The 27,590-nt window shown below is 52.6% G+C and overlaps 1 protein-coding gene across 7 annotated transcripts in view; it reads right to left on the reverse strand.

Moving 5' to 3' along the window:
• The window catches only part of Agap1 (ArfGAP with GTPase domain, ankyrin repeat and PH domain 1), a 492,018-nt gene that overhangs the window by 113,030 nt on the left and 351,398 nt on the right, over window positions 1-27,590 (reverse strand). For all 7 annotated transcript variants that reach the window (XM_076866821.2, XM_076866820.2, XM_076866822.2 and 4 more), the window contains one exon: window positions 8,350-8,511. In XM_076866821.2, coding sequence (XP_076722936.1) covers window positions 8,350-8,511 — 162 coding nt within the window. The remainder of the gene's footprint in view (window positions 1-8,349; window positions 8,512-27,590) is intronic.

The raw sequence follows: 27,590 nt of genomic DNA on the forward strand, positions 1-27,590 counted from the left end.
CCTGGCCGCAGGGGTCTAGCACGGAGCCTGGCACAGCTGCGTGAGGCCGAGATGAACCCCCTCCCAGATCCAGACCAGCCTCGCCACTTACGTTCTGAACTCTGTGCTTCAGCCTGAATCCTGTACCTCGGCAATAAGACACCCAGAGCGGATCCAGTGGGGAGAGCAGAGAAGGGGTCTGGTGGCGTGGAAGATCTGAGGGGAGTGTGCTGCAGCCAGAACCGGCTCTGCCTCTTCTGCCCCAGGACTTGGTCCAGGGTCACAGCTTTGTTGCTGGTTAAGTGGCTGAATTACGACCCAGGAAGTGGGAACATTCTGAGAGCATAAGGAGAAGGACTTCAGGTGGAACCTGACTCTCCTGGAAGCCAGTCTACCCAGGGACTGCTGAGCTGTGCGAGTTCCAATTTCTGGGCGCTGGGAGAGACCGTGCTGTCATGAGCTCTGAGGAAAGACACTGGTGCCGGCCGAGCCCAGAGGCGGAAGGGCCTCTCTGAGTCTAGGTGAAACACATCCAATCCTGCATGTGAGAGAAGGGCCTTGCCAGCCACCTACATGTGGCAAGAGTGAGTACATGTCCTGTATAGCAGGGGACGGGGCTTGAACACTGGTCCTGTGGCACCGGAGGGCTCTGGGACACCACTGGGGATCCTAAGATCTCATATTCACTCTTCAGATTGCCACCCTCGGGAAGGCAGAGATTTCATTCTCTACAGAATGGATGCAAATATCCTGGCCCTCCGTGAGCCTTCCTGAGGATCTCGCAGGCCGCCCCCCACCCCAGCCTGCTGCAGGTCTGCTCTGCCTACTGCTGTGCGACTGCCAAGGGCAGGGACATCTCAGCCACTTCACATGCCAAGTCAGGCACACTGGCATGCAGTAGGTGCTCAATGTGCTTTCACGGCCCTGAAGCTAACCTGTTTAGTTTGTGCGGACTTAAAAAAAAAAAAAAAGTACCCAAACTCCTCTTGTCTGTTAGCTCATCGTGATGGGGATCCTCTGTTCTGGCCCCCGCTGTGACCGACTCATCTTTGTTTATTTCCGACCTGCGGACTTCCACAAAGCATCTGAGAGCGCTATGGCTTGTGTGTGTTTGTGGCGGCAGACTCTACCCGGCAGGACAGCTTTTGAGTCAACTGTGCCCAATCCACAATGTCAACGTCTAGAGTAAACCAGGTCCACTCAGTTTCAGCAAGTCCACTCTCTGGGCAGCTCGAGTTTCAACCTGAGAAGTCTCTTTGGGAAACTGACCTGGTTTGCGGGGAGAGGGCAAGGCCATCAGCACACACCTGTCCTCCATAACCCACGCCGCCAGGGCAGCGAGGCCGGCGGCCTCTTATGCTCTTCAGCCTGTCTTTGGGGAGCGTCTCTGATTCTGGGCTTTTCACATGCACCAGAATTAACTGCTCAACCCAACCATTCAGATGCACTAACAACTGCTCAATAATAGGGGAGTTTCAATAGGAAGACCTTATCAGGTGAAAAATCACGGCAGATCACGGAGTTTTTAAGAAGTTGATAGAGACTTCTCATTCCTCTTCCTTTCAGGGTAGCTGCCCAAATTAAAACCAGGAATAGACATGCAGTGCTGGATGAGAAGAAGAAATCCAAGAGTGACAAATGGCAGTAAGACTTGTGCAGCCAGCTCCTATAAATCCACCCATCCTTCTAGCCACTTCTAAATAACACAGAATTAAATGAGAAAGCCCATGTACACGGGGGGAAACCACCAACAGCATGTTGACTAGGACCTGCCAATCATGTGTACAGTCACATGCATGGTGACCGTATCCCCAAAGCGAGGAAGAGGACATCATGGTCATGAAACACTTAGGAGCTTGTGACATTCTAAATAACAAGAAAATGCCCCTCCCTGTCACGATATGCAAGATCCCCAAATCATCCAATGATGGCTTCAAGCACACAGCAGGTGACATGGCTCAGTGGTTCGGGGAGGACCCAGCCCCGTGGGCTGGAGGTGAATGTGCAGGGAAACACCCACAACCCCACACGGCACATGCTTTCCTCCGAAGTGCCTTTCAAAACACTGACAGGTTAATTTAAAAATTCCCTAAGGTAAAAGGTAAGTGACCAAGAAGAGCAACACCTATTAATTAGGGTCTGAGTAAAAATAACACTGCATCCCCTGACTGATCCCAGGCCACCCCCGCTGGTGCCCAGCTCACAGGCATCGGCACTCAGTGAAGAGGTGATGCCCCTGTGGATTTCATCAGATCAGAGATCCGACCCGCACCAAACCTACAGAATAAGGAGTTAATTCTGCGGTGGGAGAGCCGTCCCTAACTCTTGCCCTTCTGAATACCCCACCCTTCCCCAGTGTTCTGCCCGGCCTCCTGGGGGCAGTTTCTAGGGCATGCTGTACCTCCACATGGTGGCTCTGTGTTCCCTGGGGAGAGAGGAACTGAGGTTTATTTCTCAGTGTCTCCCACGGAGCCTTAGGTGTGAGGGTTTCCCTGTGGTGATTGCTTAATATCTGATGAAAGAACAAAAGGATCCGTGATTTCAGGGTCTCCTGTTTAAAAATGAAACGAAACTAAGTCCAAGTTGATGCAATTTGTCAATACCTCGGGGCACCCCTCGACTGTTCAGGAATTCAGCTGCGGTGAGGAATTTACTTCCTGCCACGCAGGGAGCCTGCTTGTGGCTTACCCTGACCAGGATGATCTTTCACTATCCATCCGGGATCAACCACTGAATGGTTCAGCAAAGACCAGAACGGACGACCAAAGGAACGAGATGAGAAGGATGAAATAAATTCCCTTCTGAGACCTTTAGCACAAGGCACCAGGTGACCCCAAGCGTGGGGGAACAGGATTTCTGCATAACCCTCTTGTCTGTAAGATTGGGTAAATCAGATGGGCCCTGCATTTAAAAAGAAAGATTTTTCTGCTATACAACTTCTAGATGTTAGGATCCATATAAAAGCCAGTGTCTTTACATGGAATCGGAGAAATATCAAGGAAACTATTCAGTCTGCTCCACTCCTAGATTCAAAAGCCGCTCCACACACCTCAAAGACTTGCTTTTTGCCTGGCAGAAAGAGTTTGAGGCAGAGAATCAAGAGACAGTTCTGTCACCTACCAGCAACCTGACCCTGGACAAGAAAGCCACTTAACCTCTCGCTACTTCAGCCTTTTCACTGGGGAAACAGGGAAATTAGCACTTGATGCAAACTTGCATGAATGTTACCAAACTAACAGAACCACGAGATCTGGGGCCACGGAAGGCGACTGCAGAGACCGTGGCTTCATCTCAGCAATGACAGGCTCACCCCGGACCCTGGATAAGAAGACGCCCAGGAAGTGCAGTGTCTGGTGACAACAAGCCCCTAAAGACCTGGAAAATCCCCAGCACCCATACTTCAGCCCAGTGCCAGCCAGGGCCCAGCACCACGGCACAAGCACCCTGTGTCACCCGTTCCTGCAGGGTGAGCAGACAGTGCTGCGACCACTGCAGGGCCGGGGTCTCAGCACAGCCGGGCTCTTGGATTTCTTTTATTATGGAAAGCGAATCCATCTCCATGAAGCTTCTGCCCGTGGGTCCCACTGAAGCCAGCTGGGCCACCCAGGACAAGCCAAGGCTGGACCTCACACGCTTGGTGGGACTTCTGTCATCTGCAGACATGGCAGGCCCCATGCCCTTAGTCCCTCGTTGCTCTCTTCTCTCGGGACCAGCCTCCGCCCCCATCACTGCCCTCCCCAGGATCATCTGAACCCACCTTCTCTGGCCCACGATCACTGGATCTGAATGATCCACATTTTCTTTACTGTACTCAATAATCCCCACCACCTCTAATCCAACTCAAAGTCAAGGATCTGCCTGGCACTCAAGCCGGTGTTCTCGGTGGTCTTTAAGACGGGCAAACGAGAGGCACAAGCAGAAGCTGGGTGGGGACATCACTCTTCCCCTCAGGGTTTTGTGGTGAGGCTACAGACGCTGCTTCCAAAAGGGCTGTCCCACTTTGCCATCAGTGGGAAAGGGCCCTGTCCCTGAAGCTCTCAATAAACACAATTTTAAAATTCTCCATGTTTGAAAAGGAAAACAGTGAAAAATTCATTGAAAGTGAGACCACCAAACCCTACTTCTTGCTCAGATTTTGGCAGCCTAACTACTGACAGAACGTTAACCTCTGGTCTAGTTTTCCTGAATAAAAACATCACAGAATTGCCCAACATTATGACAGAGCAAAGATTCTGTGAAACTCTCATAGGCTTACAGAGAACGGAAGAACAGATCCAAACTTGGGGAGGCTCCTGGCAGGTGGGCGGGAGGCGCGTGCCTCATGGAGAACTGTACAGTGGTCCCCACGTGCCTGCACCCCTTACCGCCCAGGCCAGCAGTCTCAGGACTTGGGTGGGGGGCACTGAGCATGCCCCCACAGTTCTGAGGCCTGTGTTAGTGAAGGGCACAGGGTGTCCCAGTCAGGAAGTAGCTTTGTCCTCACCCCCAGAGCCTTCCCTGCAGGCCAGGTCACCTCCACACCGCAGGACTCCTTACACCATTGTGGTTACCCAGGAGACCAGGGAAGGGGACTCATCCACGCACCCTCTGCTCCCGGTCAGCTGTGAATTGGTCAGGGTGGCAGCCGAGTACTTACAAAGATGAGGAGTCCTTCAGCCATTGACTCTGCTCACGGAGTTTTCTAGACTCACCCAATTCCCTTAACACTGTAGACAGAAGAAACGGCTGTTTACGTGGAGCACAGCAGGCCTCTGGGGCCACGTGGTGCGGAATTCAATTCCTAGCCTTCAGTAAAGATGAGCCACACTAGGGGACTACGTGAGAGCCAGTGCCATGAGCCCCTCCTGGAAGGAACCCCAGCTCCCACCTGCCATGCGCAGCCCTGGTGGACGGGATCTCTGGGGTGGGCGCGGCACAAGGGGGGACGACCCTCAGCCTTCGCTTTCTGAGTGGGCACATAGAAGGTAAGAGACAGCTGGCCGTCCCTCCTCCAGGAGCCAGGATGCCTGTGCAGAGGCTCCTTACCTCGTGTAGTTGGGGACGGCACTGAGGTCCACGTGGGAAGCCACAATGGCACCAGGAGCCACAGTGGACAGCACACCCCTTCCCTGGACAGACTTCCAGACCTTCTCTTGAGACACTAAAAGGGGCTGGGGATGTGGCTCCATGGTAGAGTGCTTGCCTAGCATGCTCAAGGCCCCAACTTTGAGCCCCAGCACCCCCACAAACACAAAACAAACAGAAATGGTGTACATCACGGAATCTGAGTGCCTCCCTTGAGAGGCCTCCAGTCTCTGGGCTTGTGAAGGCTGAGCAGCAGTCCCTGGCCTGACTTCCCCAGGGACGTGCAAAAGGCCTCCCAGGGCAGACCCATGTGGCCAGCATCTGCCGCTCTCACGGCTGGGCTTCCGGTTGGATTTGGTGAGGAGGGGGCCGAGTAGACAGAGGACGGGAGGAGGCTAGGGTGCTGCCCTGCTCACCTGCAGGACAGTGTCCCTCTGCTGAAGGCCACAGCTCCCTGCTGGAGACACGTCCCTCCTTGCCCAGCTCCCCCACACCTCTGCAGACAGTTCCCAGGGTAACTCCGCAGTGACCAGCTGGGGGCCTTGTATCTGCCCCCAGGATCCTGACTGACTATGAGGTTTTGTTTTTGACACTCTCAGGGGATCTGAATGTCCTCATCTGTCCCAGCAGGTGGGTCAGAACCATAAACTCAATGACTTCCCAGGCACCTTCGAAGGGCTGCCTGGCTCTCCAGTCACGGTGCTCCAGCCCCAGGCAGGGGGCCTGTGCAGCAGTGGTAACTGACCTGCGTTGTGTGGGAGCCACCAACAGGTATTCTTACAGCTCTGGTAGAATATGCACAGCTGGCTTTAATTTCGAGAACACAATGCTTCATTTGGATGGTTCACACAATGTGCTTAAGGAATTACTAGTTATGAAGACCATTAAAAGGGGCTGGGGATGTGGCTCATGCTGAGAGGCCCCAACTTTCAGCCCTAGAACCCCCACTAACACAAAACAAATAAATAAATAGAAACAGTGTACATCACTGAATCTAAAATGACTTCAATGGCAGGACACAATCTGACTCATAAATGCCAAAATATGGAGAGAAACTGTGCCTTAGAAATAACAGAATAATCTCAGTAGCTCAGGAGGCTGAGGCAGGAGGATAGTGAGTTCAAAGTAAGTCTCAGAAAAAGTGAGGCCCTAAGCAACTTGTGAGACCCTGTCTCTACATAAAATACAAAATTGGGCTGGGGGTGTGGCTCGGTGGCTGAGTATCCCTAAGTTCAATCCCCAGTACCACCTGCCTCCCCAAAAATGAAATAACAGAATTCAACCTGGATCACAAAAGCAACTCAGTCTCACAGACTGACTTTTCCCAGGGAAAAGGATACTTACTCTTTTTTACAAAGAACTTACTGCTTATTTTCTATTGGAAAGATGTCACTAGAAAGTGAGGGGCAGTTCCCCTGGGCCCTGTGCTTCTGCTTGCATGTCACCCATTCACTGGCCCCTGCAGGAGCCCTGCTAAGATTTCCAGGGTGGGTCTTTCCATGGCAGCTGTCTTTCTGTTTCCACCACCCCCTCTGCAACAAGACCTTCAAAGACAGCGGCCTGCAGCTGGCCAGGACAGGTCCTCTCTGTCCCCGCCTGGAGAAATTCTGTGGCTTGGTGCATACCAACAATCCCCAGGACTCAGCAGGTGGACTTGGAATGCACCAGGGGCCCAACAAGTTCAGGTCACTTATCAGCCTTCCTTCAAACTTACTGCTGGCCAAATGCACCTTCTCAACTGCTGCCAGGCCCTACCTCGCAGCAGTTGCCACATCCTTGGGACAATTAAAATGTACCAACCGAGTAGTTACAGGGTGACCTGGTCATCCATTCCTACCGCGTCGTGCTCTGTCAACAAACCACAGGCCAGCTGGAAATACCACATGTCCCATCACATACTCATCTGTGGAGAGGGATGGGGCTCCTCTCTTCCGACTCACGTCCCCTCATGGGGAGCCTGGGGCACAGCTACTGTCCCAAGCCTGCATCAGGGTGGGCTGTGACCATGGCTTTTGGCTGACCAGTAGCTGGAAGGAGACTTGGGAGTGTGAAGGAGACTCACCAATCTCAGGCATTTGTACCAGATTCTTTCCAGTGGGCAGGCAGCAGCACTAGGTGGGTGCTTTGATCCATTATTATTTTCTTCAGCATTGCTATTTTGATGGAATCACCCTTGTTTATCGCAACATGAGAAAACTGGGTTTTATTGTCTACCCTTATTAGCAGAATGCTTATGGGAGGCGAAACAGGAAGAAATGTGGTGGGGAAGGGCTGTCGGACCTTGTGAGCAGGGGGCGCTATGCATGCCACCAGAACACCTGCTCGTCCCTGCTACTAGGTGCTGTGGGCTCACGCCAACCCACAGGCACAGGAGGGACAGGCGGCCTTCTCTAGCTGGGCCAGCATCTATTGACCTGTGGTTCTGGACACAGACCAGTGGAGCATGCAGGAACAGCACGGCGGACACGCAGAAAGGAAAAGGACCTAAGTAATGAAGAACGTTCCGGAGTGAGGACCCTTGCTGAAGACAGATTTGCAACTGCCGTCCTCAAAAAAGCCATTTGTGTCACGAGAACCATGCTTGGGAATTTTAACTTTCCTCTGAAGTATTTCTGTAACTTGTCTATTAGATTGGACTAGTTCTGCCCCCCATGACGCGGGGCGTGTGCACGTGTGCTCAGGCACACACATGCACCCATCTCCACTTATGTCTGTGGAATAAAAAAACGTAAACTTATTGGAAGGAGCCACATCAGAAAGATCACCCCTGCCATCATGGAGAGGATGGGGGACTCAGCAAGTCAAAGGAGAATCAAGGCAAACCACAGCACCTGGACCACTAAGGGGACCCGCAAAGCAAAGGAGTCAGCGTGCCTGACAGAAGAGGAAGAGGGGGCTGCAGGACAGGCCGCTGAGCACCAGGTGAGCCGCCGTCTAGGACAACCGAGACCAGCCAGGATCAGAGGTGACGCCTGACTGAGGTGGGGAGACCCACCCACCTGGAGTGGCTGTTGTGCCCGGATTGCCCAGGTGGGGACAGGCTATAGAGCTCCACCAGGCCTGTGATGGAGACAGTGCTGCCGTCTATCGGCCACTGCAGGGCGAAGGCCCCAGGGCTGAGCCAGACAATCAGACAGTGAGAAGGTGCCAGGGCCCTGTCGTGCCACCTTGAAAACAGAAGGCACACACAGGAGCCTGCGTGACTGGGCACTGGTGTTCTAAGGGGATCTGATCTCACAATCCGGAAAACCACAAGTGAATTTTGAGAAATGCAGACAGTCACTCTGGGGGTCCCGGGCACCTTACCTTCAGCAGTGCCAGAGAGCCCATCGGCTTTGAAGTTGCTGGTACTTTTCTTCCTTCGGTGCTTCTTTCTGTTGGCGTGGGGGGAGGGGGGCGGGTCGAGCTTGGGGCTGGTGGAGCTGGAGATACTGGGGCTGGAGCACACGGAGTCACCCAGTCCTGTGTCTGCCACCGGACCGGAAAAGGCAAAAAAATGCAAAGGTAAGCACAGAGAAAGGAGTCTTGGGGAAAACACTCAAGCAATGCTCTTCCGGCACCACACAGGGGCCTGCACATGGTGCCCAGTCATGAGGTTGCAGATCAGAGGCCCAGAGCCTCCGCAGGAGAAGATCATGGTCCCCTGGCCACCTGCAGGCACCAATTTCTGCATCACCTTCATGCTGGGAGAATTTAAAATTTTCTACTTTGCATGATGGGGGTCTTGAAAACTCATTTGCAGAATACATGATCTCTGCCAAAGGGAAGCAGTGAGCTTGTGGTTTCCAGTTGATTTTCTTTTCCCATAATTACCTTGACACACCAGAAAGAAACAAAGACAGCCAGGAAAGCCCAAGAGTGCACCTTTATGGTACTGACTGTGTGCATGCAGGATGAGGGACCTGACTCCTTCTTCTCCTCAACACTACATATGAAGGTAGCTCAATTGCAATTGGTGAAGATCGTGTGTGCCCTTTCTCCCACCAGTGTCCTGCGATGGCACTTGAAAGCCCATTAGGTAGATCCATCTGTTTTTGATGCACTGGAGCAACTTATAAAGGTTTGAAAGCCAGTGTGCACATATGATCACTCACTGCCAGCAAAACTCTTATTAATTTATTACGTATCTTTATCTTTACCAAAGAGAAGGTCAAAAGTGATGCTAAGTGACCAGGAAAGAACATAGAATTGTACAGAAAAAAGGTGGAGGAGGTGATAGGACACCTTCCCCCCAGAGTCGTGAGAATTCTCCATTTATGATTCAGCAGGTTAACAACCTCAGGGACAGAAGGCTCTGCCCTACTTCAAGTACTCTCAGCCTCGATTCTGAGCACCAGCTGCTGGCCAGCCACTTTCTAGATGCATGGGATCCATCCCCGAGGACACCATATCAGGATCCCTGCCTGGAGGTCCTGTTACAGTAGCTGGGCACCCACCATCCCCCAGTGCTCCCTGCCCCAAGGCTGACACCCTCCACTCCGCCCAACACCTGGCCTCTCTCTCTGGGGGACTGCACCCAGGGGACAGCAGGCATCAAGTCCCCTCTGGCTTGCTGTTTGACTACGATGGCCAGGTGTGGGGGAAGCGTGCAGCTTGATATCAGACATGGTTCGGCCCCTGCCTCAAGGGGCCCAGACCCTGGCTCAGTCTTTTCCAAAGTCACCCCTCACTCTGTGCATGGCCTCTCCGTGTGAGCCACCTGCTGTCCGCTCCTTGGGCTCGAGGCCACCCCCAGGGGCCTCCTTCCCGAATTCCAGCTTAAAGCTGGCCAGGCTTTCCAACGTGGTGGCTCTTGCCTATGTATTTAAATACTTGATTCCACTGAGTGTCAGGTGAAAGTGTAGACACTCCAGGGGGAAGAAAAAGCTGAATCGTGTCATTCCTGTGCACATTTCCAGTGTTCTGAAGCCACGGTGGCCCTGGGGTATGGCGGCTCAGACCTCACTTTGTCCTGAGGCAGCCCTACGTGTTACTTGGTGCTCAAGCCTGACTGAGTCGTACTGCACATTTTAAATCTCTTCTGCTCTCATGCTGGTCATGGACGCGGAGGAGCAGTACCAGGTCCTCCCTGGCGGCTGTGGGTGCTGATTTCATTAGTCCACCCTGTCCGCAGGTGCCCTCCATTCACCAGGCTGAGTGTGTTCCTGATACCTTCCTGCTGTCCTTCTGCCCCTGAATACTGGCTCCCTCCCAAATCACCCTGTCTCATTTCTGAACTGTACGTAGAGCCCACATTTGGGACGATCTGCACTTGGCTGCCAGAGGACCGGTTCCCCAGGCCACATCAGGGCTGGCTTTCCCTGCAGGGTGGTGGAGAGCATCAGGACAGGCCCTCCTTCCACTGTCTGGAGGGTCCTGTCTTTGTTACAGCGTATCAATATCTCTTCTAAGACCTAGAATGTGCACAGAAACTGGAGGGTCCACACGACAGATCTCCACCCGCGTGTGGAGCGTCATTCCTTGACTCGCTGTTCTACTCCGCAACTCCTCACTAGCTGTGTTCTACGTGAGCCCTGGTCTTCAGAGCCGCTGCCTTCCAAGCCCACACCTGGTTATTCTTCACAACTCTCTTACTGTTCTTGGCCGTTCTGAGCATGCACCTCCATATCCATCCAAGTTGATGAAAACTACAGAAAGGGTGGGGTGGAGATTCAGCCTGACTCCTTCCAGATGCACCAATCAGTACGTGGAAGCTTCTCAAAATCATTGCTGAGCCGGGTAATGCACACTGACTCTGTGTCCAGCTCAGATGCCTTTGAATTTGTCCACAAAGAAACCAAGGGACAATCTTGACAAACCCTTTGCTGAAGGGCAGAGGGGTACCCTACTCATGTATTTTTGACAATTTAAAACAATAAAGGGGCATCCATTTGGTATTTCTCCTCTTTGAGGAACTGTCCCTGTTCAGACCAGTCACTGTTTCCTTCTCTATATGCAAAGTGCTTCCCTCAGGATGCTCTGTGGGGACCTTACAGTCACTAGCACGTCATGGCTTAGAGTTCGCCTGGCTGGGAATCAAGATGAACGTGTTTTCTAGGCAGTACCCTCCCTTCCGGCCGCAGGAAGTCTTTTCCAAGGCAATTGACAGGAACCTGGCCATCTCGCCTTCCGTCTTCTTGGGGTCTTGGAACACTCAGTTCAGGAAGGGACTCTGGCACACCAGGAGGGTGGCAGCAAGTGGCTTCCGGGAGACAGACTGTATGGAGATGATGCCACCCCCTCACCAGGAGGCCACCAGGGCCAGCCCCATGAGCACTTCCTTTGTCTCCCTGTTTTTCTGGTGCACCTTCAATAGCTGAGATCTGTCCCCAGTGGCTCTGAATGTTCCCAAACCACTGGTGCTCAGCTAGGAATGCCCTCTCAGTTGGCAATGAATGAAAACACTCCGTCTCTCCCTCTTTCTGCAGTACTAGGATTGAACCCAGGAGTGCTCTACCTCTGAGCTGTACCCCCAAACCTTAAAAAATTTTTTTCAGACCAGGTTTTGCTAAGTTGCTGAGGTGGCCTCAGACTTGCCATCCTCCTGCCTCAGCCTTCATCGTAGTCAGGGTGACTGTATCACTGCACCTGGCAGCTGAGGATATTCTGGGTTATCAAACTGAGCAGAGCGGAGGTGCTACAGGTGCCAAGGGCCATCCCTGAGATGAGGAAGATGCCCTCTGGGCAGGAGGCCCCGACCTACCACCCGGTCCAATGTCAGTAATGAGATGCCCCGGGGACGGTGACTCGTCTTCCAGTCTCCACCCTCTCACACTCTGCCCTGGGGCTTATATTCGGTCAGTGCAAACCACCACCTATTGGTGGCCTCTTTTTGGAAGGCCCGCTCCACCTTGTGCCAACTAAAAGCCTGGCTCTCCCGGGGACGCGCCTCCCAGGTGATGGCACTGTGAATCCCACCCACGTGCCCAAAAGCGAGGCATCCTCCTTGCCCTCAACCTCGGGTCCCTCATGAGCGTCTGTCCCTCAGCCTGCTCTGCCAGTCCCCACGGAGCCCAGGTCGTGTCTTGGACCACTGCAGCAGCTTACCCTGTCCTCACCTGTGACAAGAGCTCTGTCCTCCTAGGTGGCCTCTGTCCTCCTTGGTCAAGCCCTCTTCTCCCCAGACCCCAGCTGCCATCACTTGTGGTCATCCCCCAGGGCTGCCCGCAGCAGGACACCCACCACACTAGCACCCAGGCTCATCTAATGACCCCTGGGGTCTTCACAGCCTGACACCCCATCTCCCCACACCCAGAGGGGCCAGAGCCACACTTGACTGGAAACCTGCCCCTGCAAACTCAGCTCAGCTTCCCTCTCCCGCCACCTTTCCTGGCCAGGTCACCTGACTTTCCCCAGCCCTCAGACGCTGTACCTGCAACTGGGCCGGGGCCAGGGGAGCATGCTGACCCGCCTCCACTCTGGGGCCCTGGCCTGTCCACCAGTCTCACCACACCTCTGTAGGAAATCCCTCCCCTGCCTTCCCGCGGCCACGTCCTCGCTCCTCACACTCCCTCCTCCACAGTTGCCCCCAGCCTCACTTTTCATTATGAAGACAAAGAAAAGCATCAACCAGAAGCAAGCACCCTGCCATGCCAGCCCCAGTCCCCCATTCTGGACCTCCTAGGCCTGCTCGCTGACACAGGGCCTCGGCTCCGGCATTTGTCCCCACCCGGGGCACCAGGTGGCTGGACTGTCTCCCTCCCTCCACCCCAGGCCCTGCCCACTTCTCTTAGGTTCTGCTCCCTTTAGAGTAGAGCACCAAGGCCTTTGTCTCCTCACTGCTGCCCACAGCTGTCCTTGCTCCAGCCACTGGCAGGTACTTGCCGAGGCCACCAGGGCCCTGCCCCAGCTGGCCGGTCGACAATCCTTGATGGGCAGCACCACATCTCCACTCCGCCCGCACAGCCCTCCTTCCCTCCCAGCCCAGGGAACCACGGTGAGGCTCCAGGTCAGGCAGCTGGGAAGGAGCCACCCAGGGGAGCCTTCTCTCCACCTGGCCTCGGCCGCTGCCTGCCCAGCCTGTCTCCCTGGCTTGGTGGCTCTATCCACAAGGTGACAACATAGCACCGTGCATCTGTCTCCCTGTTGACTGGACACTGCTCTCCACCCCATGGACGCAGGGCCTTGTGTATCCCTTCCACCTGGGTGTGAAGGGGGCACACTCCGCATGGATGACGGGAGGGGTACTTGCTGAGCTGTTTGTAGAGCTGGCCTCTTCGCGGGAGGCCACGCAGGCGAGAAACTGCTTTTGGTGTGTAACAGAGAAGCATTTCAACTGTTTTTTTGTTTTTAGTATTTTTTTAGTTGTCAATGGACCTTTATTATTTAATCTACTTGCTCCGCAAGTGCTCTACCACTGAGCCACAACTCCAGTCTTCAACTTTGTTTCAAAACTAACCACAAGCATGCTTTAGTGTCAGGCTGCTGTCCTGTGAGTTTCCAATCGTTTGGAAAGGAAGGACAGGAACAGAGACTGTGAGAAAGCATCTCCCTTATGCTCAGCCCTCACTTACTGAGCGGGCTCTGTGAGCGGCTACCAGGCAAAATCCTTGTCCCAGGAACCAGTTTCCAAGGACTGTAAAGAAGGCCTATCTAATTTCCTTCTTGATGCCTTCCATAAAGTTCTAAGGTCTATCTTGGGTCGGGGAGGGGACAGCAAGGGGCCATCCAAGGCAAACATGCCCCTTGCAGGGATGTACAGAGGAGGGAGAAGCAAGGTGAGGACTTCTACTCACTCAAAGACAAGGAGTAGGCCTCTGGTGCTGCCCGAGTCCCAGGAGCATGCAAGGCCCAGAGAACAAGAGCACCTGGGAATGAGGTGTGATGGGGTAGGAGATGTCCAGGAGCAACCTGGGGAAAGGCGAGCAGAGCCCCAGCTGCTCCTGACCACCGGAGGAGAGGTGGAAGCCTGCGCTACGGTGCCATCAGGCTGTCTGTCAGGTAGTGGAAGACAGAGCTCCATCTCACCAGGGGGCAAGACTGGCATTTGCATGCCCCCCCACCCATTCTCAGACAAGGAGGAGCAAGATCAGTCCCTGAGGCCTGTGGAGCACGGCCCACCCATCCTCTGATCCGCTGCTCCCAGGACTGATGTCCCCAAGGTGGGACTGTCCATATCCCAGTTTAGGGACAAGCTGAGGCAGGATGGGACTCCCCAGGTCAGGCTATGGAGAGGCTTAACCTGCTCCTGGATCAATGTCCCGACACTTGGCCCAGGCTCTGGAAATGTCCCAGTTGTCTTGCTGGAGGGTGAGGACCAGCATCCTGGCTGGGTCCTTGCTGAGTGCTGGGTGGGGCTCACAAGCACCTAAGGAACCAAAGCCCCTGCTGGGGCTGGGGCATGCAGGCAGCGGGTATGGCTCAGAGGTGGAAACTGGGTGAGGACAGCCACGGTGGGGGAAGCACTCCTGAACAGGGTGTGGGATAGGGCCAGTGGCATGTCTGGGGGGGCCTGGCTGAGGCCCCAGGAGAGCCAGCCGCAAAGGAGGTACAGAGAAGGTGAGGGGCGGTGGTGATCGTGGGGCTGCCCGGGGGCTGGAGTGGGGTGCCGTGGCTGTGGGCTTCTGGTTTCACGGGCAGGACAGTTAACACCCTGGCTCCTGGATCTAGATTCCCTGGGAGCTGCTTAACAGCCCCCTTGTCTAAAACGGGAGCCATTGCACAATGTGCGGCTCCTGTGCCAAGCTTTCCATTTCCTGCAGCTGCTCCAGCCCCACAAGGTGTCCCTCAGCCCGCTGGAGACACTGTAAGTGAGCAACAGCCTCTGGCCCACGGACAACCCCCACCCCGCTCCTCCTGACTGCGTAGGAAGAATGCATTTCGCTGTGTGTCAATTACTGGGCAGTGTTAGATGTGGGAGGGGGAAGGGGGGAGAAGCAGGGTGAGCCTTGTCTCTCCACAGCTAGCCTGGCTTTGATGCAGGGAACTCGGGGCTCTGAAAGTGGGGCCCTGGCCCGGCCATCCCATGCATTCAGCACCGGCCGTTAGTTCTTCCCAATCGGGCATCAATGTTCAATGCACACCCCAAAAAATATATAATATGAGCAATAATGATCGCAATCTGCGGTCTCTCCGAGCTTCGGCACGTGAAGCATGAGTCAGAGCGGCGGCTTCACTTTTCACTCGGAGAGCTGACAAGCGTGACTAGAGGGAGAATAAAATAACATTCCGTGCGCATAAATATCAAGCGGCCTGCTTGAGACTGATGGGCCAGGGATGTATTCTCAGCTATCATTCCGGCAGACAGGCCCAAGGACACTCATAACTTATTTTACAATCATTTAGTTTCAGCTCAAGTGGAAAACGTGACAACTTACCTCTGCTGACAAGATGCCATATCGAACCTTACAATTAACTCCGCTCCGATTATCTGCCCAGCCGATCATTAGCTGGGCCGTTTCTGATGAACTGTTACAGGCAGCTCGCCTTGGTGAGACCCTGGCCAGGTGTGCCGAGAGGTTTTGGATATCTGGTGTGTTTTCACACACTGGGCTTGAGCTCGTGATTCCCAAGTCCCCGCTGCTCCCCGGGGCTCTGGATGTGTCCGCTGGGAGGCGCAGTGGAGGGGAGCCCTGCAATGACCACTCCTGCCCCTACGTCACCCTCCCAGCGAAGGCATCCCTGGCCCCACCTGGGTCACCGCCTCCTCCGGGTCTGGAGGTGCATTTCAGGGAGTGGTGGGCCCCGGCGGGGCACCTCCAGCCTGTCTCCTCGGGGGTGTGGCCTGGAGAGGGGGACTGAGAACCTGCTCTCAGGAGCCACCACACTCTGGAGGAGCCGCCCATGGCTCCCCAAGGACTGGTGGCTGCCGATTCTATGTGTCCATTAAAGTCACGAAATGCTTTCAGTCAGGTGTTCCTGAGAGGCGCACATCTACACGAAGAGAAAGACAAAGGAGAGGACAAGAAACGCCCGGCTCTGGCACGGCGCTCGTCTCCCTGGCTCCCTCGTTCCTTCACGGACCTCTGTGGCCGTGTAGGCACAATGCATTACTAAAGTCTTTCTTTCTCTCTTTCTTTTTTTGATATTAAGAGAATTCTGAATTATCAAAGACAGAGCCATTTGTCAGTGCAGGGGGATGAGCTGAGGGGTAAGGCCTTCTGTAAACTCAAGAGGAAGTCATTGTGGAGACTAGTAAATTAAAGCACACTTGCTTTGATCCAAGGCCAACAATAGGCAGCTAATTTGGATCTTTAATAAGGGCTCTGCTCTCTCTGAAGCTCAGAGAGATGTGGAGGCGGGTAAATAAAGAACAGGCCACCTTTGCCATCCAAGGAAATCACAACATCCCGGGTCCCTGTTGAAAGGTGAGTGTGGAGTGAAGTTCAAACCCTGCCCCTTCTCATGGAGCTTCTGAGGGAGCTTCGGCAGGAGGAGGCCGACTCGATTCCCATCTCTGAAGATGTTTCAGAGACTGGCATTATTGTGAGCTTCCCTTTGCCGCTCGCACAGAGGTACACAATGTCAGAAGGGGCAGCGGGGACACGGCGGGGGGCCAAGGAAGATGACAGGTGTTGGGGGAAAGGAAAAGACAACAGAGTGTTGGACCGAGTTATAGAAACGGGGAGGAAAGGCGTACAACAGGAGGGGCCCCAACCGGGGGAAAGCAAGGAGAACAATTTCCTTCTTGGGCCATTTTCAAGCACACCAAGAATCTCTACAGATTAAGCCAAACAAGTCAGAATGTAGGAAGTCTGATCTCCATTTAGATGAGACCTGGGGTACGCAAACGTGTTTATAAAGTCTGTTAAAAAGCAGATCCTGGTCCCCAGCTAGGGTGCAGGGTTTCTTTCTTTTCTTTTTTTTTTTTTTTTGAGGTGAAAATGTGTCCTAAAATTAACTGTGGAGATGGCTGCGCAGATCCGAGCGTACACTAATGACTACTGAGGCGCACGTTTTAAATAGGCGAAGGGCACGCCGTGTGAATCCATCCAGTGCAGCTGCTCTTAAGAAAGGGAAGGTTATTGTGTTAAATGCTACACAGCTGCAAGATATGGTAGGGAGAAAAGCCCCCTGGCAGCCTAGGGAGCTGGGGAAGGCTGGGAGCCGGCGTCTGGAGGGGGCCCGGAACTCAGAAACCACAGCCAAAGGCCACCACGAGATTCGGGGCATGGAGCTGGGGTGGGGGTAGGTGGGACACCGAAGTAGTGCCCGGCCCCAGCCCTACTGGCATCTGGTCTACACACCAAGGAGGCTCATCCTGACCTTGGATCCTGCCCGCTCTGGCAGCAGGCACGGAGGACTCCCTGCCTCTTCCCGTGGGACAAAGCGCGTGCCTGAGGGAGCAGCCCCTTCTCCCCTCGGGTCCAGCCTCCCCAGTCACGCTCCTCTGGGATCCCACGGTTCCTTCACACCACGTGGGTTTCTGGGTCTCTCCTCCCTCTGGTCCATGCCTCCAGGCTTTGCAGAGGCACCCCCAGTCCCCTTGGTGGAGACACCCCGGATGGCAGCCAGCACGGAACACTCCTCTGACTTTAGGGGGTGCTGGGAAGAACAGGGAGAGGCCCAGGGAAGAGAGAGCCCGAGGAAGCTGGTGCTGGGCCTGAGGGGAACGCACTCAGGAGGCCCGAGAGGCCTTGACACCTGAGGGTCGAAATCAAATGGTTCTCCAGGTGAGTTTTAGCAGAACACAAGCTGCGTGAAGCTTAAATTTATCTGGTGCACTCTGAAAAATGTACGGGCAGGCTGTGTAGGACTGTTAGGGGGAATGAAATCAAGGCAAGAAATTCCCAATTCTCTCCAGCCTCACCTCGTTTTACATAACCAGCCACAGCCATTTATCAAGTTTGGTGCTTACAACTGCTAAACTGCAAAGAGATTCTGCTTCACGTGGAGGGCTGAGTGGGTTGGGGAGGGATGGGGCAAAACTAGTGCCCCATCTGACAACCCAATTAAGTCAAGAAATTAATTAGAGATATGACCACTCGTGGATACCAGAAAGGTCCCATCTTAGGAAACTGGACTGTTTCTGTGGAAAGACGCACGGAGTCAAATGACCAACGGCAGCATGAGCTGGTGTCCCAACCAGGGCAGTGAGGCTGGCCTTAGCCAGTCCATGGAAGGGCCGAGTCCCGGGTCTTGAAGACATCTGGTCATTCACTCTGCACACAGCATGGAAATACGCCAAGCTGGCTGCTGCTTGGGGGCCCCAGCTCTCAGTCTGCTGATCACGGGAGCTCAGCTTTGCAGCCGGCGTGCCAAGGCGGGGCTCTGGCAGGTGATGTGATCCACTCCCCTCTTTCCTTCCTTCCCTTTCTTTCTTCGCAGTAGGAAGAGCAGAATGTGCCTTGGCTTGCTTCATCATTTCCCTACTGCTTATATAGATTTCAATTTTTTGACCAGGAATCAACATTTCTGCATATCTTCAACATTCAGGGCAGTACTTGTGGGGCTCTGGGTTCCTGCCAAGGAACTGCTTCTAGAAGTTCCACACTTCTCCCGCCCAGATGTGGAGATGTTCACACCACAGTTCCTCAGCTGCCAGCCGCGAGGAGCCTGGAATCGGAAGGCGGTTCAACACCCAGCCTGGCCTCTGGCCATGTCCATCATCTGTTTTAACCTCAGCTTCTTCACATGTTGATGAGGACACACACACCTGAGCACCTGCTCTCTTCTCCTTGGCCAGTGGCAAAGGATATAGGGCCTCCTGGGCCCTCTGCCATGTGCTCGCTGTGCTGCCAGGTGGACAGCTGTCTGGCCAGCCAGAGGGACTCCCTCGCTTACCTGTCAGGCTGGAAAAGAGGCTGCAGATGAGCTCAGCAAGCAAAGCAATGCTCCTACCCCAGCAGCTGGAGGGGTGGGATCCGCGTTCCCAGAGGGGGACGAGGGCACACATGGCTTGCGGTCCTTCCGGTGCTGGGGGCTGGGGCTAGTCCCTCAGCTCCTGCCAGACGCAGCACCCCTCTCCTGGCCTTCTGTGAGCTAGTCTGGTTCTATGGATGTTTCCTACGTCCCTGGCCTGTTTAAACTTCTTTAGGTGAGCTCAGTGGACAGAAGGCACCAAGCACAGAATAGGCGCTCATTAAGAAGTCATCAAAAAAAGAAAATGTCAAGGAAGACCACTGCAGCACAAAGACTAAATCCCAGGCAAGTCTTTGAATGCAGGAGAAAAAAGAAGTCCAGTCCTCCTACCACCATACGTGTGCAACTTAAGGACTTCAAGTGTTACTGCACTACCCGCTGAAGAATTTGCCTATATTTCCTTACAGTCTGAGTACTTTGGAGAATGAATCATCAACATATTACGAGGATAAATCATACCTTCTTCTCCCTGGGGCATCATGTGCAACCTTTTGCTGTTTCAAGCCAACTGTAGAAAACACAGGGGTATCTTTTTTTTTTTTTTGGCAGGGGTTGGGGGATGAAATCATGCCAAATTTGCAAAGTCCATTCCCCCTTTTTTGCCTGTGCTTACCTCACAGAGATAATATTTGTCAACGTCTAAAATGGTATTGGGAAAACTTCTGTTCTGTGTGAGTCCACGCCCCTCTCCTAGACCCCCGTAGGTAGGAGGGTTGATCATGAAAAGGGGCCTGTGGTTCCCAGCATTTTCTGAGGGTGGGTGGCACGCAACACAGGTGACCGCGATAGCATCCTGGTGTCGGTGCCACAAAGGGAAGGCCCAGGCACTTGAAAGACAGGCCCCCACACCTGGGCTCTGACAATGGCCCCAGTCAAAGGGCTGCAGGTTACAGAGCAGGTCACCCCTGCCTCTCAGGCTACTGGCTCAAGGGGACCCTTTGAGAGCTTGGGTTCCACTGGGAATTCCTCTATCGTGACCCTGATCACTGAGCCAGTGCAGCCAAGGGCAGGTGAGGAGCCCCCCCTCGCCCCCAGGAACCGCTGGAGAGCTGCAGGTCTGAAAACGCTGGGCCACTCAGTGGGCGCCACTCTAGGCCTGGGGAAACGGCAGTGCAACCAACAATGGTGTGACAGGTTTCAAGCACCAGAAAAAATCTGAACAGTGTAAAAACCTTACCGACGAATCCAATCCCCACTCTTGATGCCGCAGAACGACGCAGACTCAGAGAGACACTCAGAATACGTCCGCCTAAACGTGCACCAAGAGCTGCCTTGGGCACCTACCTGGTTTGTACAGATATAACCTTTAAACAGTAAAAATATTTTTGTTAAAAATATATTTACCACCCCCACATTCAAATTTGAGGATTTGTTTTATGAAATTTTCTAAAAAAAATCTGAATAACTTCTTTGAGAGCTCTCTAAAAGAGAATGACTGTTTCAGATTTTGCTGACCTGCTGCTCATGACTCATGATTGCTACATGTTTCACTCGATTCCAAGGTGGGGCTGCCTCTCACTTCCTGCGTCCACCCCAGATGTTATCGACCCCTCTAGGTCTGGCTCTGGCAGGAGATGGCTGCTGAGGCACCGTCACAGGAAAGGAGCAGCACCCTAGGAGTTGGGATTGCGGACTGCAGGGTGCCGATGACAGGTTGGGGCTGACACCTTTTCACTTCTGACTGCACTGTGGCTACACAACGATATTGGAAATAATTTACTGGGTCACGTATCTATAGCAGGTAGGATGACACAAGGTCCCCAAGCAAGACGGTGTTTAAGTAGATCAAAGTGGACTGCTTGTTCCACCAACCCTGTAGCTAAGACTTAGCCTCCTCAAGGTGGCTGATGGCTCCCCGCGTCCGTCACGCTCTAAGACCTGCAGGTGGGAGCACTGCCCCGTCCCTGAGGGACCAGGAGGCTGTGTGGAGGGACACCGTGAAGCCCAGATTCCCAGCATGCCGGAGGTGAGAAAACGTGTGTTTTGTATTGACGTGAGACGAGTGGTTCTCGGGGATGGGACCTGTGAGAAACGAGAGCGCTGAGGGGAGCCTTCCCCTGGGATTATCACCATGTGCTCACTGCACTCTATGTCATTCTGCTTTGTTTTCTTAGGGATACTGGGGACTGAACCCAGAGATGCTCTACCACCGAAATACATCCTCAGCCCCCTTTTTTAAATTTTATTTTGAGGCAGGGTCTCAATTGCCCAGGACGACTTCAAACTCCTGCTTCGATCTTCCCGCTTCAGTGGGAGTACAGGTGTGCGCCACCACACCTGGCTTACGATCTTAGTTCTACCCTGAAATCATTTCCAAAAATGACAAGAGCAAAGTTAAGAGAAATCTACCCATCTTATCAATTTAAGCTTTGGACAAGTAAGAGGTTCTATTAAAACATGAAGTGGCCCCCTGAGACCTGCCCTCAGTATCTCAATGTCCCTGAATCTCATGATAATCTAAGGCACCATTGGGAACCATGCCTGGGTCTGGAGAAGGCTGGGGCAGCTTGCAACAGCACGGATAATTTTAACCTGCCTGGAAGTCTGTCCAGAACTGGACTTGGGATGACTGTGTCCACTAACAGAACCACAAAGATGCCGTGAACATGCCCCCATCCCAAACTGCAGGCCACGGGCCACTTTATTTTCTGAAGTGCTGTTCAAAGCCCATGATTTTAAAATAGTTAAATAATATAAGCTAGATGTGTCTTTCCTATTTTGTCTTTTTTCACAAAAAAAAAGTGAGAAATTAGAGTATAATGTCTGGAATTAGGTGTGATGTTCATAATGGGGGTGGGGCTGGGGGTACAGCTTCATGGTGGAGGGCTTACCTTGTAAGCACAAAGCCCTGGGCTCTACCCCAGCACCAAAAGAGAAGTAAGCAAATTAAAATGGGGGCAAACTCATTTCTGGCAAAGAAACAATGAAAAATTCAGCACTAATATCAGAACTTTTTTTTTTTTTTTAAAGGACTGACTTCATTTGTTCCACTGAAGTTCATATTATTTTAACCACTGTCTCCTGACTGGAAAACAAACAAAAAAAGCAAATACATAAATAAAGTAAATTGTTAGAGTTTAAAAAAAAAAAAAAAAGCATTCTGAGATCCTGGGTTGGAATTTGCTTGAAGTTTGAAGCATCTTCTTTGTCCTGGCTAAGATCTTGTCAGTACGGTTCAGTCAGATACTATGGTTGATCTTTGGGGAAAATTGCTTTAAAATAAAATGAAAGATAAGATTGTGTTCCAAAACATAATGACTGACATTTTTCTCTTTTTCCTGAGGCAGAAGCCCCAGCCCCCTGTGGCTGATGGAAGGGTCAGGAGTGGGTGCCGCAGACGGGGCTCTGCAATCGCTCTCCATCAAAGAACAGCCCATCCTCCTTCCTCCCCCCACTGCCGCCTTTCATCCCCTGGGGTGAGGTGAAAAGCAGCCACTGCCCACCAGCCTCCCCAGCAGGGCCTCCTCCCTGCCTGTGGACGGCCAGCCCCTTCCTCGGCAGCCAGGCCATTCCTTCTTTCTCCCCCGGCCTGCGCCAGCTGCTGAGCACCTCTGATTTCCTTTTTCGTTGCTCTTGCCACTTGTCCCTGCTGGTCCCTGCGATGTCCACAGCATGGCCCTGCTGCTCGTCCTTGGGGTACTATCCTGCCAGCTCCAGTGCCCTGGCTGGGCTGAAGGAACCCTGGAGTCAAGGTCAGGGCAGGGGGCATTCCTAGGAATTCAGCACCTGAGACTGGGAGGAGCTTCCCACTGCAGAGCTGTCCAGGCCACAGCCCAGAGCTTTACCCAGCCTGATGGGCTGGCCAGCAAACCCCTCCCTCTCCACCACTGGGCTTCACGTCCTCCCCATTGCTCTTACCTGGCTCCAGAAAAGGAGGACAGGTGTATTTTCTTCGGCAACATTCAAGCTGCATTTTCTAATCCTACATCTAAGGACACTTCTTCCTAGGCCAAGGTCTCTATCCTCTCTGGCAAACTGTCCGTTCTGTATGAACAGACGGCTGGTGGCTGGAGGGACAAACAGAACAAGGGAAATGTAGGGGGCGAGTTCGGCTGAGTTCTGCTGGGGGTGAACGCAGCTGGAGCAACCCAGTGCATTCTGCTCTCATTGTCTGAGGACCACGGAAACGGACAAAAGAAGGCGCTGACAGGTGACGAGAGTGTGGCGCTCAAGGCTGAACAGGTGAAGTGGGCACACCAATGGAGCCCACCAAGCACGCTCGGAGTGGTGGGTCTACCTTGGGTTCCTGGAGATCCAGGCAGATCTGCTCAACTGTGAACTGCAAGAGTAAGAAGAGGCTAGGTGACGTCCAGAGAAGGGACTGGGACGAGGCAGATCCGGAGTTTCACACCACGTCTGACCTCTTTGGCGGAGCATGGGCCTATCCCACACTCTTGACGTGCCACGGCTACGCGTCTCACAGAGCACTCGGGAGTGCATGCTTCCAGAAAACATCAGTGACATTTTTTAGATACCTTTATTTATTTATTTTTATGTGGCGCTGAGGATCAAGCCCAGTGCCTTACACGTGCTAGGCCAGCGCTCTACCACTGAGTCACAACCCCAGCCCCTCATCAGTGACATTCTATGAGGGTGGAGGCCTGCCTACGTTTGACAGCACACCTGGTGCTTGGCAGAAACAAATCTGGTTTCTATACCACGGGAGAAGGGCCCAGGGCAGACGGGAACATTTTCTGACTATGAAAAAGTCTGATGTGCTCAACCTGATGAAACTCTTCAGTTGTGACCCATGCCACTGTGGCCACTTTATGTCCATAAATAACTGCGTAAGTCTTCCAGCCGCCTGTCTCCCTGTGCACGGAACAGCTCCACAGAGCAGCACTGGGATTCCACTGGGTTGTGGGACCCAGGAGTCTGGGCCCTGGGAAGACATGGGTCCTGCCACCACTGCCCAGCTCTGCCACTGCCAGTCAAGGGCCACCAAGGGGGACTCATTGCACTGTGCTTTCAGAAAGTAAAGTTGGAAACTGAATCTCTCTGCAGCTGAAGTGAAGTGCAAACCCGACTCCTCCTCATTGTGTTCTAGCTCCACAATTCATGTTTGAAAATAACTCTATTTGAAACCTTTTCAATGAAAGTATACTTATTGCTGAGAGCTGAACACACAGGGTGGGAATACAGGTCAGGTGGCCCTGGGTCCCCTGCCTTCTCCAGCTGACATCCACAGGAGCCTGTGCACCGTGGGAAGTCCACCTGGCCCACAGCTGGGCTCCCGTCCACACATGGCACCCCCAATCCTCATCAGCTGCATGACCTTGGCAAGACATCTAAATTCTCCAAGACTGTTTTCTTCCTTAAAGATGAAGACAGCAGTACCATTTCATACAGCCGCAGATTTAGCAGGTGACACACACGAAGCACTCAGTCAGGAGTGAAGCTGTTCACACCGTCTCATGATGTCCAGAAACTTTGCTTGGTTGACAGTCAGTGACTGTTCCCCTACTGACGCAGACACTGCCCTTGGCCTGGGAACGTGGTGACAAGACAGATCCCCAGCCTCAAGGAGGATGAAACTGGGGGGGAAACACGTGACAGGTAACAGGATAACGAGTGCGCTGCGGAAGTTCCTGGCATGGGGATTGCTGTGGGTAAGTGCACCAGGGAAGCTGAATGGACAGTCTCGTGCTGGGGACAGGACCAGGGCCGTGAAAGCACCAGTCCCCAAGCCATATCTTTAGCCCTGTGGCCGAGTTTAAGTCGGTGGGCACAACTTCACTGAGAAGGTGGTACCCCAAGGACATGCGGTAAGAGTGCCACGCTCCCCAAGGGCCACACACTGAGCGTGGTCACAGCCTGTGGCACTACTGAGAGTTCTGAGAGCCTGGGGAGTGGGCCTAATTGGAGGAGGTCAGGGGCTCGCCCCTCCACAGGACATCGGGTCCCTGGCCCCTTCCGCTCTCTCTTTGCTTCCTGGCTGCCATGAGGTGAGCAGGTTCTCCTACCACAATGCTGTGCCTTTCCACAGGTCCCAAGTGACAGGGCCAAGAGACGAGGGACTGAAACCGCTCAAGACCTCAAGCCAAAACAAACCTTTCCTTCTTACCAGCTGATTTTTTCAGGTATTTTGTCACAGAGACAGAAAGCGGACTAACAGAGATGTTCCCAAGCATGGCCCATGGAAAGGCCCTGGGGTGAGAAGCTCATGCAGGGCCATGTCAAGTCGCAGGACCTCACAGCACTGTGCTGGGCTTACCCACGGGACACACACCGCACACGCACTGTTTGACATAGCTGTCTTTCCAAGGTACAACTTAGGAAGTAACATTATAATGGTACACAATGTCCCCTGGAGGGACCTTCCAATGCCCCACTACTGGTCACAGAGGTTGTTTCATTTCTGCACTGTTTCGGACACTGTGGGAACTGGAAGCACTGGTAGCTATTTCCTTTGAAGTAACATTAAGTACATGGGAATGATATTCTATGACATGGAAAATTTTAATGTATTAATTTGAAGCGGAAAAAGCCCGGAACGACGCAGTCTTATTTTTGGAAATGAAAAAACCACACACACAAACTGGGATGGTACACAGCCTCACATCTGAGCTTTTGGGACTGGGGCTGTAACCCAGGGGCTCCTTACCCCTGAGCCACATTCCCAGCCCTTTTTATTTTTCATTTTGAGACAGGGTCTTGCTAAATTGCTTAGGACTGGCTAACTAAGTTGCCCAGGCTGACCTTGAACCTGCCATCTCCCTGCCTCAGCCTCCTGAGATAGAGATTACCGTGTGAGCCATGGTGTCCAGCAAGAATTTCTCTCTCTCTTAAACCAAAAAGCTTATCTTTATTTTTAATTTTTCTAAAATGCAGTGTTTTGTTACGGGGGAAAATGCACAGATATTGTCAAGACTAGCAAAGGACAACAGAAGGAACCACACCTGCCACCACATTGGAATATGCACAATGACACCAAGGCACCGGACCCAGGCACGGGATGTCATGGGACACCAGTGTGTGTACTATCCATGTTTCTAAAATAGGAAGACTCAAATGGAAAGTGTAGCATGCTTAGTGCAATTTTAAGTAAAATTAGTTAAAAGGGCAAATAGTTTCTTTTAAAACAAGTCACTTGTTCAGGAACATGGACTGGAAGCATGTGACAGCTAATGCCTTGGTTCAGGATGCTGCCAGTGGCCCCAGAAGAAAGGTGACTGTAAGAACAGGCGCTGGCCTCGGTGACAGCCCAAGGCTTGGCTGCTTTCGATGGCAGCGTGTGGTGATAATTTTTCCAGAACGCCCTGCCCGAGTGGATGCTGCAGCCTTACAAATCTCATCTGGGGGCCTCACGGCCTCTCGCTGTCGCTACCACGGCTTCCTGATTGATGGGGGCCTGACGTGCCCCCAGACTTCAATTCCCCTGGTGCCAACACCATAAAGGCCATGTGCACAGAGATGCTCAAGTGGTGCTTCCGGACACAGCCCCAGGGCGTGTGGTGTGCAAGGACGCAGCCCCTGGCAGTGGCTTGGCAGTTGTCATTCTGGGGGTGTGGAGGTGCTGATCTTACTTTTGCATTAATGAAAAGCTTGATATAAAATGAAGAAAGGGTCAACAGCCGGCCTTAAAGTTGAGCTTCCAGTTTTGAAGAATGAAGCTTAAAATTCTGAAGCACATCAAGTAATCCTGTCTTTTAATTCCATCGTATATAAGAAATAGTGCTAAAGCAGCTCAGTTATAACTGCAGAGTTATCTCAGTTATAACTGCAGACTCCAGAGGACCATTTATTTATAAACACCATGAAAAATAGAGTGTCCACCTAAAAAGATAACTGGTAAGACTGTTAACTTGACAGATGTCTTAGACGGCGGCTCTCACACTGAGGCTGAATTCTTGAACTATAACTAGATGAAAAGATCAGGGGTGAACATTGTATGATGTGTTTATTGATAATGTTAAGGCTCCCCACAATTCTGTACTTTAAATGTAATTGCTTTTCTGCAAATAAGGGTACATTCTAAGAGATTCTGAAATATATATAAAACATTTCCCTACAAATGTACTAAGATTTTAAAAATCCCACTGCAGAAATAATGTAGCAATTAAAACAGCATTTATAACTAAATATGCTTAAAATGCTTCTTCATATAAAAGGGTAAAATTTTAAGTCCTTTAAATAACCATCTGCTTCTGTGTGATATAAAATTTTTAGTATCATTGTGTAATTAATATTAATATCACTTTCTGTTAATAATCTCATCTGTCAGATAATAAAACAAAAATGTAACAAAAGATGTTCACTGAAAGAAATTTAAGGATGCAAAACCAGAGTAAGCTACACAAGGTGCCGCAGGTTTGAGGCTGACCCTGATCAGTCGCAGGACGCGGCCACCTGTCATCTGTCTTTCCTCCCAGCCTTCTCATAAGGACTTGTCCGCCACTCTTCCCCAGTGCTCACTTCTGGGCCTTTCCTCTTGGTACCCTAATTTTTTAAAAGCCCTTTGGCTCCTTCCCCTTTTGCATATGTTTATAAATTCTAAGACAGGAAGGAAGGGGGGACTGAAAAAGATTTGAGCAGCATGAAGTTGTCAGTTGGCAAAGTCGCCAGGAGAAGCATGGCTGGAGTTCTCCAACTGCTGGATCCCGCGGTTGAGCCTCTGAGCAAAGCACAGAAATACAAAGTGATTTCCTCATCTGAGTGGTCTGGAACCACTAGAGAGAGAATCCTGCACTGCTTAAAGATACACCCGCCAGGGCCCGACGACCTGCAGCTGCAAGCACATGCGCTCACTCCGAGTTTCCTTCCAGCTG

This window comes from Callospermophilus lateralis, chromosome 9 (assembly GCF_048772815.1).
Source record: "Callospermophilus lateralis isolate mCalLat2 chromosome 9, mCalLat2.hap1, whole genome shotgun sequence".
Classification (NCBI taxonomy): domain Eukaryota; kingdom Metazoa; phylum Chordata; class Mammalia; order Rodentia; family Sciuridae; genus Callospermophilus; species Callospermophilus lateralis.